Source organism: Nothoprocta perdicaria, unplaced genomic scaffold (genome assembly GCF_003342845.1).
Source record: "Nothoprocta perdicaria isolate Ctin4 unplaced genomic scaffold, notPer1 scaffold_12, whole genome shotgun sequence".
Lineage (NCBI taxonomy): Eukaryota > Metazoa > Chordata > Aves > Tinamiformes > Tinamidae > Nothoprocta > Nothoprocta perdicaria.
The window spans coordinates 2,927,389-2,943,817 of record NW_020454316.1 but is presented as its reverse complement, the minus strand read 5'-3'; the positions used below and the strand labels follow the sequence as shown (position 1 = coordinate 2,943,817).

The window sequence follows — 16,429 nt, the reverse complement described above, 5'->3', positions numbered from 1 at the left end:
TTAGAGCTGAGTGTTCTGTAAATAAAACTCTCTGTTTGTAAYGACCAGGAAGAAATCAAGTACATCTTACCGGAGCGAAGAGCACGCCGTGGCTTCAGCCCGTCCTCTCCAGGTGCCTGCATCTTTTCAAGTTTAATTCTGAGCCTTGGTCACTCACGAGGCACTTGCAAATTATTTATTTGAATCAGACGCTCCCATCACGATAAAGTTTGTTGCTGCCTTGGGGCTTGATCCAGGCTGTGCTCTGGAGAGAGTTATCTGGCTCGGGGTTATCTYGCTGCATGAAGCTTGAGACTTTTTTGTTTCATTTTTGCAAATGCAGAAGTGTCTTAAAAAAAAAACAACGTCTAAATTTACCACTTCCTCTGCAACCAGAATGTTTCTTCAGCTCTGGGTGGTTGAAGAGGGATGGTGAGAGAGCAGCCCATAAAGCCAACAAGTTCTGTTGTATTTCTTTGAGTGAACAATGTCCATCAGAGGACCATTTACAGGGGAAAAGCTGGCTGAATGCAGGGAATTGGCTGTTTTTTCAGTTCCTCCTAGTTTGATTTTGTCTTTGCCTTTCTTCCTCTGGCACTCRAGGGTGGTTTTTCAGTTTCCCCTCCCTTCTAAACATAAAATGATGACTGTTTCACCTCTTACTCATCATCTAGTGCTCTGTGTATGACTTTTACAATGAGGATGGGTTTATTAGCTCAGATATAATGTCATGCTGATGTAGTTAAATGTCTTCTGGATCAAAATGTCACTGTCAGCCTATGTGGAGGAGGGACAGAGCAGCTTGGATTTGTTTCTGTCCTGGTGTGCAGGCGTGTTATTACATGCTCATATCTCAGAAACTTAGGATTTGATTTCTGAAGTTGCTCTGAAAACGGGATGCTTTATTTGARGAAAGAAAAATGTTTAAAATGTATGGCCCAAAGAGTGCAGAAAATAAAAGTCTTTGTGCTGTTTCTGCATTAGAGATCTAGGGAAGGTAGAATGGCTGTTGGGAGCAAAAAGGCTCAACAAAGTGACGTTCAAAAGAGAAATGTCCATGCGAGAAGTTTGGGATTGCAGACAGATAAGGTGCATCTATCTGGGAAGGAAGGGAGGAGGGGGAATAAAAACCTCATTCCCGGATTCCCCGGCCATTTATCCCACTGGGAATGGCCTTCTGCTGCCTCCAGCTCCCGCGCCCCTCGGAGGTAGGTGCCGTGCTGGGCTTGTGCTGTGGCCGGTGCCACCTCCGCGTGTCCTGCCCGGCTCTCCCGGGGCCCTGTCCTGCTTTGGAGAAGCCCTCGCTGCTCTCCGGCCGCTCCGCGCTGGGACAGGAGCCGCCCCAGGAGCAGCCRGAGAGCAGCAGCAAGGAGGAAAGGCAGGAGCAGGTCAGGAACCGCTCTGCAGGCTGCTGGGGGTGATGCTCTTCGCTCCCTAAAACTGGGATTCCTGGCACGGAAGCTAAGCCGCCGTACCCCTCGTTTGCCTCCCTGGAAGCAGGGCTGGGATCCCACAGGAGCAATGGGCAGGTGAGGGGTCCGGGCTGCGTCCTGCGCCGCACAGGACAGCTCCGTGCTCGGCTCAGCGGCGGCGCGGGACGGGGGACAGGGGGGACAGGGGGGACAGGGGCATCTCCCCATCCCTGGGAGTAGCAGGGCTGCTCGGAGAGGGGCCGACGGTCCCCTGGGCCGGCTGGGACTGCAGGAGCAGGAGGGAGGCGAGTTCCCGGCTCCGTGCCACCCCTCGGAGCCTTTCTCCAGGACCGAACCCCTAACCTGGGAATGTATTCTGGAGCTTAACCTGTAGGGGCCCCTTGTATCCAAATCCCGYGGCTGAGAAACCCCCTCGGGGCCTGTCCTTGCTGTGGGAGCCCCAAGCCGAGCTCGGGCGCCGCTGTCGCCGTTCGGGGCTGGGACGGTCCCTCCGGAGCTTCCCACCGCGCTGAGCAGCCATGAACGGATCTGGGGGTCCCCACCCTGTCCCCTCTCCCGCCCTTAACCCTTGGAGTTACTGGGATAAAAAACGGGTTGCTCCAAAGGCTGCAGCAGGATGCGCCACGGATGCGGGGGAAGCATCCGGAGCAGGAGAGCCTGGAAGCGGGAGCAGTCGCCGCTCAGCCTGGCTGGATCCCAATGCATCCCTGTGATCCAAGGCCGAGCGGCGGGGGAACAACCCGTCCTTGGCACCACGAGCGAGGGGCACGTGGAGGCGGAGGGGGGTTACGGCCCCGTTGGGAGCCCGCGGGGCTGCGGGCGCGCGCAGGGGCAGGGCGGCYGCTCCGCGCTCCCCCAACGCCCACGTAAGGAAGTGGTTGCGTTTCTCGGAGAGGAAAAGGGAAGTGGGGCTGCCTGCGCGAGCCAGCGGAGCCGCCGGAGCTGCCGGAGCCGCCCCGGGCCGGGAAGGGGTCCCTGCTGCCAGGTAAGAGCCCGGGGGGCTGCGGCGCCCGCGCGGGATCCCYGCTGCCCCGAGGGAGCCAGGGCAGGGAGCTCAGCATGCGAAAAAGAAAAGCAAAAGAAAAGGCAAAACAGAAAAGCAGGAGGGAAAAAAAGCAACTTTTTTTGTGCGGGGTGATGAGGCCGCCCCGCGGGGCTGCGGGACGGGGCGGCTTCGCGCGCGGGAGGTGCCGGGGGCTCCGTCGCCCCCGCGCTCCGGCCACCTCCTCCCGGGTCTCTCGGACACTTGGCGCTTTCCGCCCCGGCCTGAGGCCCCGGAGCGCCTGGAGCGCCGCTGCTTTGGGAGCGCTCCGGCGGYGGGGATGCCGCGGGGCCGGGATGGGGAGCCCTGCTGGGAAGGGGGTGTGAGGAAGAGGAGGGTCGGCACCCCYGCAGCCCCCTCGAACCCCTGCGGCCCCCTCGTCCCTGCTCAGCCTGGGTGCAGATGCAGGAGGAGCATCTCCCGCGCGGGCGGCGGCAGCCGGGACTGAGCGATGCCCGAGGCTTCGGCACCGCCAACCCGGGCCAACCCGGGCCAACCCCGGCACCGCCAACCCGGGCCAACCCAGACCAGCCCGGGCCAACCCCGGCACCGCCAACCCGGGCCAACCCGGACTAACCCGGGCCAACCCCGGCACCACCAACCCGGGCCACCCCGGGGGCCGGCGCCGAACGCGGCTCCCCCCGCGCAGCCGCTTCCTCCTGGGCCGGGGAGGCGGCGCGGGGCCCCCCTCGCGCCGGGGCTTTATGGGCGCCTCCGGGGCTGCTCCGAGGGGCCGGAGGGGCCGGCGGGCGGATCGCCCGGCTGTGCCCGGCCCTGCGCCCCTTTTCCAAGCGCCGTTCCCCGCTGGAGCCGACGGCCTCCGCCCTGCGCGCGGTTCTTGGCAGGAAGGGGCTGTGTCCCTTCGCTCCCGGAGCCGCTGCCCTGCTCCTTCCCTGCAGCGCCCGGGCATCCTTCCTAGGGACGTGAGGGGGACTGGATCCATTAAAGGGRTATGAGGGGGACTGGATCCATCCTATGGATATCAGTGGGACTGGATCCTTCCAAGGGGCATTAGTGGGGCTGGATCCTTCCTAGAGGTATTAGCCAATCTGGATCCTTCYTAGGGGCATTAGTGGGACTGGATCCATCCTAAGGGCAGCTGTAGGGACTTAGTGACATTACGGAGTCGCGGGGAGCTGGGTGCTGCCGAGTGATGTTCCCAGCAGCGCGGGAGGTTGTTGTCAGCTCCTGGGGATACTGCCCAGCACTGGCCGCGTGTGCCCCACAGCGGGTCCCCCTGTGCCCCACAGCGGGTCCCCTGTCCCCATTGGGGCTAACAGGTCCCCGTGGGGGCTGGTGCGGGACTAACAGGTCCCCAGGCTCAGGCTGGCGCGGTGGCTTTGGCACCGAGCGCTGCTGCGGAGGGCGGCGAGCAAAGCTCCATGAATCCCGGCCTTGTTCAGGGATGGGCGGCCACGTCCACGCCCGGGAGAGCCGGGACGGGCAGAGGGATTTGGGGCCCTCGCGGGATTCCCGCTGCCCACCAGGGCTCCTGTGTATAAAACGCGGGTGACAGAGCCGAGCAGGGTCCCGTTCCGCCGGCGCGGGTGGCAGGGGCTGCGCAGGGACCTGCTTTCCTTGCAACCTTTGGAGCTGCCAAGGAAAACGGGCAACATCCTGTTCCTTCCCAAAACACCCAAGTGCCAAAGGCGCTGACTAATCCCGGCCATCCCGCCCGGCGCGGAGAGCGGTGCTTCCCGAGCCCCGCGCCGCTCCGGGCCCAAGGCCGCCCGGTCCCAACYGGAGCGGCCGGATGGGGGGGACGGAGAAGGGGAGGCGGCCGGGGCCGAGGGGCGGCAGCGGCGCTGGGCTCGGCCATGGAAGGGATTAGTCACCTTGGGAGCACCGTGGGGACGGCGCTGGGGTCCCCTGCGGGATGCGGGCTCGGAGCCGCCTGGCCCGGCTGCTCCTGACCTTGGAGCCTGGATGTGCTCTGGGAACGGCCRTTCCCGGGCAGGCTCCAGCCTGGGCTCGCTGGCTGACTGGGAGCGCTGGTGGGACGGGCGGGTTGTCCCTCCTCATCCTCACGGCTGCTCCGTCCGCCCCGTCCCAGCCGCAGCCGAGGAGCCATGGCCTATCACAGCTTCCTSCTGGAGCCCATCAGCTGCCATGCCTGGAACAAGGACCGGACCCGTGAGTACGGCCGGGGGGCCCGGGCGACCCCGCAGGGAGGCTCAGGGACGGGGCGGCCGCCYGGGCGCGTTGCAGGGATGCAGCCCCACGGGCGGGAGGGACCGGAGCCGCTCCGGGGCCGGCGGAGCCGGGCGGGAACGGAGCGGGCTGTTCCCGCGGGCGCTGAGTGCCGCGGGGCCCCGCAGAGCTGGCGCTGTGCCCCAACAACCACGAGGTGCACATCTACCGCAAGGAGGGCGGCCGCTGGAGCAAGGCGCACGAGCTCAAGGAGCACAACGGGCAGGTGACCGGTGAGCCCCGGCGCGGCCGACGGACGGACGGACGGACGGACGCGCGGTCCCCCCCGCCCCGTCCCAGCGCCCGCCCGTCCCCGCAGGCATCGACTGGGCGCCCGAGAGCAACCGGCTGGTGACGTGCGGCACCGACCGCAACGCCTACGTGTGGACGCTGAAGGGCAACGCGTGGAAGCCCACGCTGGTGATCCTGCGCATCAACCGCGCCGCCCGCTGCGTCAAGTGGTCCCCCAAGGAGAACAAGTTCGCCGTGGGCAGCGGCTCCCGCCTCATCTCCATCTGCTACTTCGAGCAGGAGAATGACTGGTGAGAGGCCGGGAGCGTGTCCCGGGGTGGATGGAGGAGACGGGGATGGAGGGGTGGGGAGAGGGGATGGGTGGGGAGAGCGCAGAGGGGAGGAGAAATGGGACAGGAGGTGGGATTTGGGGGAGATGGAGGGGAGATGTGGGGGGGGGGGGGGGGAGAGGGGATGGGTGGGGAGAGCGCAGAGGGGAGGAGAAATGGGACAGGAGGTGGGATTTGGGGGAGATGGAGGGGAGATGTGAGGGAAGGGCTGGGGAGATGGAGGAGGAGGAGATGGAGGAGGAGGTTGGGAAGGTGGAGGGGAGATGGAGGGGGAGATGTCGGAGGGGGAGATGGGGGCAATGGAGGGGGAGATGGGGGAGATGGAGCAGGAGTTGCAGGAGATGGAGGTGAGACGGGAGACACTGGGGGAACCGGAGGGGGCAGACGCTGCAGGAAGGGGCAGATGGGGGTAGACGGGGGTGGTGCCGGGGGGCAGCACCCCACACCCCGCGCGGCCCCCCAGGTGGGTGTGCAAGCACATCAAGAAGCCCATCCGCTCCACGGTGCTGAGCCTCGACTGGCACCCCAACAACGTCCTGCTGGCCGCCGGCTCCTGCGACTTCAAGTGCCGGTGAGGGGCCGGGGGTACGTGGGGGGTATGTGGGGCGYGCGGGGCCCCTGCGGCAGCCCCCGCTCCGTGTCCATCCCACCACCAGGATCTTCTCGGCCTACATCAAGGAGGTGGAGGAGCGGCCCAGCCCCACGCCCTGGGGCTCCAAGATGCCCTTCGGGGAGCTGCTCTTCGAGTCGGGCAGCGGCTGCGGCTGGGTGCACAGCATCTGCTTCTCGGCCAGCGGCGCCCGCGTCGCCTGGGTGGCCCACGACAGCACCGTGAGCGTGGCCGACGCCGACCGCAGGATGGCGTGAGTGGGGCYGGGGCGGGCGCCGCRCGCGCGGSCGGGCGCCCGCGGCGAGGCCAACRCGGCCTGTGCCCCGCAGCGTGGCCTCCCTCTGCACCGAGACCCTGCCGCTGCTGGCCGTCACCTTCATCACCGAGAACAGCCTGGTGGCCGCCGTGAGTCGGGGACGGGGGTGGCCGCGGCGCTGAGCCGGGCGGCCACGGGGCTTGATGCTCCGCGCGCCTTCTGCAGGGCCACGACTGCTGCCCCATGCTCTTCACCTACGAGGAGGGCCAGGGCGCGCTGCGCTTCGCGGGCAAGCTGGACGTGCCCAAGCAGAGCTCGCAGCGCGGCCTCACCGCCCGCGAGCGCTTCCAGAACCTGGACAAGAAGGCGAGCTCGGACGCGGCCAACGCGGCGCTCGACACGCTGCACAAGAACAGCATCAGGTGCCGCCCGCGCCCRGGGGCGGTGGCGGGTGGTAATGGGGGAAACGCAGCGGAGCCCCCCGGGCCTGGGGACTGAGCCCCCTCTTTGCCCCCCGCAGCCAGATCTCGGTGCTGGCGGGCGGGAAGGCCAAGTGCTCCCAGTTCTGCACCACGGGCATGGACGGCGGCATGAGCATCTGGGACGTGAAGGTAGGCGGCCCCGCGGCCTTCCTCCGGCACCGCTTCCAGGCCCGGACCGACCTCTTCTCCTCTTCTTCCTCCTCCAGAGCCTGGAGTCCGCCCTGAAGGACCTCAAGATCAAGTGAAGGAGGCGGCTGCTCCCGGCGCTCCCGGCCTCCCTCTCCCCGGCGGATCCTGCTTGCTCCCTTCCCGCGACACCCTGCGCTCCAGGCCCTGCTGGCGTCAGCGGCACCTGGCGCTGGGGGTGACGCCGAGACAAAGGAAAAAGAATGTTTTTTTAACTATTTTTGTTACCATTGCGCCTGATGCTGGTCATACTTTGCTTATAGAAATGGAGAATAAAGGAAGGATTTTTCCCCATGTAAATCTGTTTTTTAGATTTATTTATTGGGGAGAGGGGAAGAGCCTAAGGTGAACAAGTGTGTGAGCACTGCGAATGTTGCCCGGTGTCACAGCAAGTGTTTCTGCAAGGGAAATCCCACCTTTAGCACCACAAAGCAGGAAGAATCTGTCCTGCACAAGGTGGTTCCTCCTCCAGGGGCCCGGGCTCCCCAGGCAGCTYGGGCTAAACGCTGCTCCTGCCGACATTCCTCGCTGTGGATCRGGCCTTACCGGGCCGCTTGCTCCAAGCCAGGCGCGAGCGGCTCCTTCACACCAAACAGGCACAGCTTCTGTCACCCTGCATCTCCACAAAGCTCCGTTGCTGTGGGAAGTGCTGCTGGTGACTCCTGGGGAGCTCCTTCCTCACCCGCCTTCACCCTGCTTGGTTCTCGGCGTTAACTAAGGCCTAGGCCGAGCGCAGGAGGCGCCGGGGCCTGCGGCGCAGGGCAGGGGCTGCAGGGACTCGCGGCCCTACAACAGAGCCAGGGAGGCTGCCGGSTTCAGCGCTGGGGCTTCCGACAGCAACAAGGTTGGAAAGCGGCCTGGAGCCAAGCGCCTCCGTGCCCAGACCCTGAGAGAGCAGCAGCAGCTTCTCACCTTGAGGAGCTCCGGCCCTCGAGCCACACGAGCAGCAAAGCGGAGGTCACCGCAGCACGGGACCGCGGCCGCGTCTCCGGCCTCGGCCTCCGCGCCCGTTTAACACACACGCAGGAGACAAGGACACAGCGGTTACGATAATTTACGTTTTAATCGGCCAAATATACAAGTTGTGTTTTTTGAGCGTTATCGATAGGTTTTTTTTTTCTTCCGTCTGGGTCTGGTACATTTAATGTTTTCGTTGTTTTTTTCCTTTAAACAAAGGGTGATGTGGTTAAAAAATGGCACTATCCCTAATCAGGAGAAGGGAAAAAAAATAGTGAAGAGGAGGGAAAAGGGAAGATTGGCTGCAAGAGAGGAGGGATGAAAGCGGGAAGGAAGAGCACTCCCGATGCCCATGAAGTCGGGCTCCCAGCTCACACTGCCACAGCCTGCAGCTCAACTTTACGGGCATCTGCCCAGAAGGTTTCCTCAGATACGGTCCCCTTTGGGCTCTCACTAGCAAGTCAAAGGTCCCACCCCAAGCCCCACCCCACAATGACCCCACAGTCTAGTTTCTTGCAATCTAATATTTGAAGCATCTCCCCTCCCGCCCTGCCCCCTGTCTATGAGTTCTTAACCCTAAAAACAGCAAGAACATTCAGGTTTCCAAACTGTTACAGAGAATTGCTGTTCAGCACAGTTCTGCACCAAAGATAGCAGCTGCCCCTAACCCCAAAATGGAAATCTGTGCCAGGATGAAGACAAAACACATCGTCAGTGTCTCTTGGAGGTGAAGGTGACTTCGATGCCACAGTACATCCCATGTGGCATCGATGGTATGCAACACAACAGAGTTCCTGGCAGGCACCAGGCACAGTTCCCTGGCGTTTCSTCCTCTTGCATGTCCTGGGCTTACTTGTTAAGGGATAGTGACTGCAGTCTTTTACCTGCCATAGCCGCTTCGTCTTTCGCTGGAGGGGGAAAAGAAAGAGGTGTCGTCATTTCAGGGTGCACGTCAGGGGCTGGGGTTGGCTTCACAGAAATCCTGCTAGCCAGAGAGGGACGTCAGGGGAAAGAATCTGTCCCTCTCTAACCACATCCAGTGAGCACCAGAACTCACTAAACCCCTGAGCCAGAGCCAGCACTGCCTGCGAGGCTGAGAAAAAGGAGCATCGGGAGCAATTCCCTTCTCTTTGGCTTCTCCCTTTTCCCAAACTTTAAAGCCTCCAAACTTTATAAAGCAACAGCTCTGCAGAAATGAAAGAGCCAAACCTGGTTTTGAAGAGGGGAGCTGTAATGACAAACAGCAGCACCCAAGAGTCTCAAGAGGGGAGGTTGCTACACGCAGTAGCAGAGATCATGGCAGTACAGCCATTGCCAAAGGGAGGCAAAAGGTTGTGATTTATTATTGTCCTACCTTTTCTTTCCTCCTCTTTCTTCCTGGCAGCTTCTTCCCTTTGCTTCCGAATGATGGCTAGTCGGGCGAGATCTGCCTTCGCTTGCTCTGTTTTGCCAGCTAGGTGCATTTTCATGTACCTCTCTTTCGCCTTCTGTTTCTCTATTTCTTCTCTGTTTGAGTGAAACACCCCAGTCATCACAGTACCCAAGTGAGCAAGAAGACASAGACAGACCAAGGGAGCGGGAAGGAGGCTGGACAGAGACGGGACTGCCTGCTGGGATCCCTGTCACTACCTTACACGCACAGGTTGCAGTTACTGCAGGGTTCGGATGGGGATGATGAGGGGGGTCATCCCTGTCTCTTCTCTGGCAAGCAGGAGCACTGACACACAATGAGGTCAAACAATTTAGCCCCAGATTAGGCAGCTTCACCCTCAGCTGCACTTCTGTTCAGGCAATTGACGCCAAATAAGTAAGAATCGTTCACTGCCTGTTGGTAAGTGAAGCTGGAGGCTGAGATTTGGCTTCTTGTCTTATTCATCCACCCAGATAAAACCCCACCATGGCCCCAGGAATCTGCAAAATTGCTCCCTATCACTAAGACACCTTCTGCAGCAAGACTGAAGTGAACCCCAATGCGACCCATSACTAATGTTTATTTAATATTTTGTGGGGTTTTTTTGGCATAAAGCTTCAAAAAAGGAACGTTCAACAACTGCTTCTCAGCAACAAACGCTACACTCCCAGCTCTGGCCAAGCTGCCTAACCCAAAGGTGACCACAGCTAGTCCCAGAGGACACCCATTTTTTTAGTGTTTGGTATTCGGAACCAAAGTGAGTCCCAACAATTACTCTGCTGCTTAGTGCCATCTTTGTAGARGCTCCCCTTTGGAGCTGCGAACACTCACCGCTCTCGCCGCGAGAGCTCCTTGGGTCCATCCAGGTCCAGCTGAGTGACTTTTTTGGTTGTCTGAATTACACGATTTGGATTCTCTATGTCTATCAACCCTTCCACTCCTTTGCGCTTTTGCTAAGGTGGAGGAACAACAGGCARGTTAACAGGAGCTGCAACACCCCAAACTACTGCATCAGAGACAGCTCAAACACATCCCCTCGCACCCCAGAAAGGGTAATTCAAAATCCTGTCACTACCAGGCAGCAAAGCCGCCTAGGAATCAAGCATTTGCAGTCTTTTCAGACACATTTCTGTCCTAGCATTTCACTTACAGAAATGCCTAAGTTACCAGAGATCTACTCCAAGGATAACATACAACCGAGCAAGCTTTTTCTGGCTTCCAAAAATAGTTCTTCCATAAAAACTACTACAGGAAGCTCCCAGAGAGAATTCCATGTCAAGAGTCTGCATCTCCCTCCCATGCCAAGTCGACACGAATGCACAAAGTTGTGCTACCTGATAATCTTCATCATCTTCATCACTCTCATCTGAATCTAAGGATTTCTTCTCTTTTTTGGGGTCTCCTGTTGCTCCTTCGCCCCCTTCCTCTTGCTCCTCTTCTTCCTACAAATTCACAGGCGATTAGAGAAAATGTGTGTTAATAAAAATGCCAACTTTCAGTGAGTTTTAATTTGGAGGGATGAGGCACAGTTCAGAGCGTGGGTGCCTGGCCATGAAGGAACAAGAGCTCATTCTCAGGCCGCTAATGGTGCATCAGCTGCCCCTGCAGATTCCCTCCAAACAGCTCCGCTCTTTGCTCTAAGCAAGAGGCCAGGAAAAAACACTGTAAAAGACAAAATTGGTACTTTACTTTCCCTGTATGAAAGAGCTTCAGGAGACTTTTTGGCCCAGGCTTTCAGTGCACAGTATCTCAGCGATGCTGCTGGAAACTGCACAGATGTTATAAAAGGCTCGACCTGGTCCTAGAGCTAGATAAAAAAATAATCTAGAGAAAAGCCAATTGCCAACCATCACCCAGAATAGTTTATTTGAAAAATTACAGCCTTTTTAGCACAGTTTTTACCAGATGGACCCTAGAAATTAATTTGTAAGTCACTAGAAGATAAGACTAGAAGAACCAACATGGGTGTGAACRTTGTTTTGCCATTACCAAATACTCCTCATCAGAGCAACTGGCAACATGAATGGCTTGGGGACACTAAGAGGAATAATTTGATTAAGTTTTTTAAAGCTTTTCTTAATGAAATAAGGCTAGATGCATCCATCACCATGYGGTATGGATGAAGATAAATAAAAAAGAAATCTTTTCTCAAAGAGTAGTTTTCTGGGTCGAGGAAAAGCAAGGCATGCATTTCAAGTGGGGTCCTGCAGAGGTTTGTTCTGGACCATTTCCAGCTGGTATTTTCATTAGCAGATTGGAAGCAGAGCACACTCATAAAATCCGTGAACGACACCACATTGGCAGGAGCTGGAACCATTTTGGAAAATGGGACCAGAACCACAAGTGGTTTAAGAAATTGGAAAGACAGCGTGAAACCAACAAGGTGGAATCAGAACACAACCCAGGAAGCCTCATTTTGGAAGGAGAAATCTAATACAAAGTTGGAATTTCTGGCTAAGCAGCAAGCTGCACAATCGTCTTGTGTTACAGCTGGTCAAAACATTAAAAAGGAGTCACCAACATGGCTCATAACTGCATGAAAGAGTGGTCTTATTCTGGGAGGTATTCATCAGTATTTCCTACATGGGCTATAATTATCCTGCTGCAGTCAATGCTGTGAGGTTTCAGCTGGAACTGTGTATTCGGGCTCAGGCAGCACTTTCAGAAAGTCACAGATAAATAGCAGTGAATGTGTAATCAGAGCTGTGATAATCTGGGAATAGGAGACAGCAAGAACTGCAAAAAGCAGCCATGCCTTTGATAATACCAGCAAGATAGCTGTGCATGGCAGGGGCAGGAGCTTGTCAGGGCACAGAAACACACCAAAAAAGGGCTTGTGCCAGGAAACTTATCTCTCCCTGCAAGCCATAAGTAAACAAGAAAATCAGGCGTACAGGAAGAAGTCAAAGGAGTTTTGTCTGCTAAGTCTAGAACAGAAAGAGGGCAAATARTAACTTTTCTTTCTGTTCCGAACTCCTTAAGATGTGACTCGTTTGTCTCCCCAGCCAACCTGTGGAGCAGGGATAGAAAATTAGCTGGTGCCAAGAATGATGGAGGTGATGGGGTGCGAGGAAGGTGTCTAGAGCTGCTGTGGAATCATCTTCATTTCCAGCTGCTGACCAGTCCAGGTCCATTTCCAGTCCATTTGGCCCTGCTTCTGTGTGGGGAGCTGCACTGGATCACGACCTGCACTCTCCCTGGACAGAGCACTGAGAATCGATCTGCAGCATTTGATTAAGCAGATATTCCTCTTGAACAGCAAATTAAGCAAGGCATATTAATTAAGTTAGGGCTTATAAGAGTTACCACTGAACGTACCCTGGCCTTTTGTTTCTCTGCTTGCAGCTGTGCATCGATCTCTTCAGGGCTTGTGTACTGTCGTGCTCGGCCTTTGTGGCCTCCTTTTCTACCTACACAAAAAGAGTAAGTGGGTTAGTGATAAAGCTTGGAAAAAGTCTGGCTCCTTCCTTAGGGCACTGTCTGGGCTCCAGAGGCACCCGGGACAAGTCAAAACGTCCCTTCTGCTAAAACCAAAGGAAAAAGAAGCATCRATTTCCCAGCAAAGTGTTTCAAGAGGCTGGATACGTTAGGCAGGGAACGAGCACCACGAGCACACAGAGCCARTTCCTGCTTTCCACACGGGCTGCACGGAGCGCTCCAAAGCCCATCAGCAAACACAGGCTTGTCCCGGTGGCTGYGAGCCACGAGGGCTCTCCCAAAGGAGCCACCTCTCTCCCTGCACCACGGCACGGCTGTCACACGGCCCGTTTATCCAGCAACAAAATTCCCAGCACGCAGCTCCCGGTGACTCTATCCTCCCTYGTCCAGCCAGGCCTCTGCTTGGGGCCCCTCCGCTCGGCTTCCCGGGCTGCCTGCCGGGCAATCCGCAATCCCACAGCTGCTCTCGGCATTTCCTACACAGGAGGGATCACAACAACAGGTTCCTGCGGGCGCAGCGGTTACCATCGACCATCTCCAAGGAGCTGGYTTCCTTAACCCCTCCCCTCCAGCTCAGAGGGTGGTGATAAATGGGGTCGAGTCCAGTTGGRGGCCYGTGGCCAGTGGTGTCCCCCAGGGTCAGTACTGGGCCCAGTGCTGTTCAACTTGTTYATCAATGACCTGGACGAGGGCACGGAATGCACCCTGAGCAAGTTTGCGGATGACACCAAGCTGGGTGGAGTGGCCGACACTCCGGAGGGCTGTGCTGCCATCCAGAGGGACCTGGACAGGCTGGAGAGTTGGGCAGAGAGGAACCTCATGAGGTTCAACAAGGACAAGTGCAGGGTCCTGCACCTGGGGAGGAATAACCCCAGGCATCAGTACAGATTAGGGGTGGACCTGCTGGAAAGCACCTCCACGGAGAGGGACCTGGGAGTCCTGGTTGACACCAAGTTAACCAGGAGTGAGCAGTGTGCCCTCGTGGCCAAGAAGGCCAATGGCATCCTGGCCTGCATCAGGAGGAGCGTTGCCAGCAGGTCAAGGGAGGTGATTCTGCCCCTCTCCTCAGCTCTGGTGAGGCCGCACCTGGAGTATTGTGTTCAGTTCTGGGCACCCCAGTATAGGAGGGACGTGGAGCTTCTGGAGAGGGTCCAGAGAAGGGCAACCAGGATGATTAAGGGAATGGAACATCTCTCGTATGAAGAGAGGCTGAGTGAGCTGGGCCTGTTTTCTCTGGAGAAGAGACGGCTCAGAGGGGATATGATTAATATGTATAAGTTCAGGAAGGGAGAATGCAGGGAGGAAGGGGACAGGCTGTTCTCACTGGTGGCCAGCGATAGGACGAGGGGTAATGGCCACAAACTGAAGCATAAGAAGTTCCGTCTCCAGGTGAGGAGGAACTTCTTTACTGTTAGGGTGACAGAGCAGTGGAACAGGCTGCCCAGGGAGGTTGTGGAGTCTCCTTCTCTGGAGGTCTTCAAAACCCACCTGGATGCCACCCTGTGCCACATGCTGTAGGTGTGCCTGCTTGAGCAGGAAGGTTGGACTAGATGATCTGTAGAGGTCCCTTCCAACCTTAAATATTCTGTGATTCTGTGATTCTAAACGCCGCCTGCGCCCAAGGGAAATGGGAAGCTCCTTGGACAAAAGCACTGGGAATTCTAACGAGTTGGAGAATATGAAAAGGAGCCTCCACATTTTACTGCTTTATAAGGAAAAAATGAAAGGCAGCCCTAGAAACCAGGAAGGGGTCAGGCCTGGGCTGCCTGGCTGAGCTCCGAGCCGAGCTCAAAGCTCTGATATTAACATGAAACGGCCGGGGCTGCTGTCATTCCCTGCTCCATTTACCCTCCTGGAGCCCAAAGAGCCGCTGGCAGCGCAAGCTGGGCCAAGAGGCAGCCCGAGGCACAACCTGGGCACGAGCCTGGCAAGAAACCAAGCAGCTCTCGCTGCARGAGGCTCTGGAAGCGGCAGGAAATCCCTGGATCCTGTTTCAGCTGCCGGGGATAATGCAGCACATGGGAGCGGTGTGGGAGAACAGGGTGGGAGAGCCCTCAGGATGCACAGAGGGATCTGCCACGACCGGGAGCGGCGAGACCGGGAGCGTCGGAGCCGACCCCTCCACGGGCTGCGCTTTGGAAATCCCGTTTTCCAACCTGTTCTCCCTGGTCAGCAGCCACAAATGTCTCTTAGTTTGTCCAGCCCATTTCCGTGGCCTTTCCCGTGTGCCCCTTCCCACCTCCCACAGCGACKCCGGAGAGCGGATTGGCAAGAGGCGCCTCCCCCTGCCCAGCAAACGTCATCCCAGAGGGACGCGGTGCCAGCCGCGCGGCTCCGCGGCAGCCCAGCAACTGCAGCAGCCCCGAGCGCTGCTGTAATGACGGGACAGCCCGTAATTCTCTTAACTACTAGGTGCTTTTGAAGAGCCCCAGTTATTATAGCAAGGGAACTTGCTAAATATATAGTTATTATAGCAAGGGAATACTCTGCGCCAGGGAAAAACAACTCAAGGGGAAAGGGGCTTGGGAAGGAACGAAACGAAGAGGAAAATAAGGAGCTTGATTCCCCTTTGCAGAGCTCTGAGCAATTGCAAAGGAGCTTTCAAAYGCACTTGTTTTCAGCTGCAGGCAGCACAGTTAAGGAGTTTATATCAAAAAGAATGTGGAAAAGGAGGAGTCGCTTGTTGTTTTTGAGTCTATCCAGAAAAGAAAGGATCTGCAGAAATAGTAATGTAACAAAAATTATTATTGGTAAGTTAAAATCCCTACTTTATGTTAGGTAATAAGAGCAAAACTCTTTTGCTAACACTATAAAAMCTGTGCTTGGGAGGGGAGGCCCCTCTTGTCCCCTAAAAAGAGGGGAAAAAATGACTTGAAAGAGAYATGTTAAATTGCATATGAAATACAGAGAAAAAGAGTTATACGGTATTTAAAAACGTTAAGCCAGAGCTGTGACTCGTGGCAATACTCGCCTTCACTCACACACACAAAACACCTCAGATCTTTTCACTAACGTTAACRAACGAGCACAGACTAAACGGCGTAAGGACGATCCACCCAGGGAGAGCCGTTTTATTCCATTAAAGCTCGGGAAGTGCCAACGAAKGGAGCTGCCAGAGGGCTGCAGAGCAGAAGCCGAACGCGGCTGCCGTGCGGGGCCGCGCGCCGAGGAGCCCGCGAAGGCTCCGCGCGGAGCCGGCCCGCGGCCGGCGCCTCTGGAGACGGTTCTGGGCGGATCCGGCTCCGTCATTCTCCTCGCCTCTCCTTAACCACCCAGCAAGTCGGTACCCGCTCCGCAGGAGTCGGAGCAGCCCCAGCCCTGGGAAACCCGGCGGATTTGGGGACCTGGAGCGAGGGGGGTGCGTGTGGTCCCCGCTGTGTGGGGAGAGGCTCCCCGTGCTCCCGCATCCCGACGCTCCCCGAGCGCCTCCCGCATCCCGGTGCTCCACGTGCGCCTCCCGCATCCCGACATTCCCCGAGCGCCTCCCGCATCCTGACGCTCCCCGAGTGCCTCCCGCATCCCGACGCTGCCCGTGTGCCTCCCGCATCCCGACGCTCCCGGTGCGCCTCCCGCATCCCGACGCTCCCCGTGTGCCTCCCGCATCCCGACGCTCCCGGTGCGCCTCCCGCATCCCGACGCTCCCGGTGCGCCTCCCGCATCCCGACGCTCCCCGTGTGCCTCCCGCATCCCGATGCTCCCCGTGCGCCTCCCGCATCCCGACGCTCCCGGTGCTGCTCCCGCATCCCGCCCCGGAGCCCCTCCCTGCCGGGGGAAGCCGCTGCAGCCCCCGGGCGGGCGCACGGGGCTCCCCCCGGGCCCCCCCGGCCGCTGCCCTCGCCGGGGGCTCCACGGGCCCCCCGGAGA

At 58.2% G+C, this 16,429-nt stretch overlaps 2 protein-coding genes across 2 annotated transcripts; one reads left to right on the top strand and one right to left on the bottom strand.

Annotated features, from left to right (window-relative positions):
• Window positions 1-2,372: 2,372 nt before the first annotated feature.
• ARPC1B (actin related protein 2/3 complex subunit 1B) lies at window positions 2,373-7,038 on the top strand. The gene is made up of 10 exons (XM_026054111.1): window positions 2,373-2,397; window positions 4,508-4,587; window positions 4,773-4,877; window positions 4,964-5,186; window positions 5,689-5,796; window positions 5,882-6,088; window positions 6,165-6,240; window positions 6,317-6,513; window positions 6,612-6,702; window positions 6,780-7,038. The coding sequence occupies exons 2-10, from the start codon at window positions 4,524-4,526 to the stop codon at window positions 6,816-6,818; spliced, it is 1,110 nt and encodes a 369-aa protein (XP_025909896.1). The 5' UTR covers window positions 2,373-2,397; window positions 4,508-4,523; the 3' UTR covers window positions 6,819-7,038.
• Window positions 7,039-7,994: 956 nt separating this feature from the next.
• PDAP1 (PDGFA associated protein 1) lies at window positions 7,995-13,100 on the bottom strand. Its single transcript, XM_026053923.1, has 6 exons — window positions 13,091-13,100; window positions 12,446-12,537; window positions 10,462-10,569; window positions 9,959-10,080; window positions 9,071-9,222; window positions 7,995-8,624 (listed from the first exon to the last, which is right to left on the bottom strand). Exons 1-6 carry the CDS (start codon window positions 13,098-13,100, stop codon window positions 8,566-8,568), a joined length of 543 nt encoding a protein of 180 aa, XP_025909708.1. The 3' UTR covers window positions 7,995-8,565.
• Between the last annotated feature and the right edge of the window lie 3,329 nt (window positions 13,101-16,429).

Bases quoted from the DNA above. Each gene is read 5' to 3' on its own strand.
- PDAP1 (XM_026053923.1), bottom strand. The intron at 9,223-9,958 runs GTGAGTGTTCGC...TCACTCAAACAG, and splicing joins GAGCTCTCGCGGCGAGAGCG to AGAAGAAATAGAGAAACAGA. The intron at 8,625-9,070 runs GTAGGACAATAA...TTCCCCCTCCAG, and splicing joins GAAAGAGGAGGAAAGAAAAG to CGAAAGACGAAGCGGCTATG.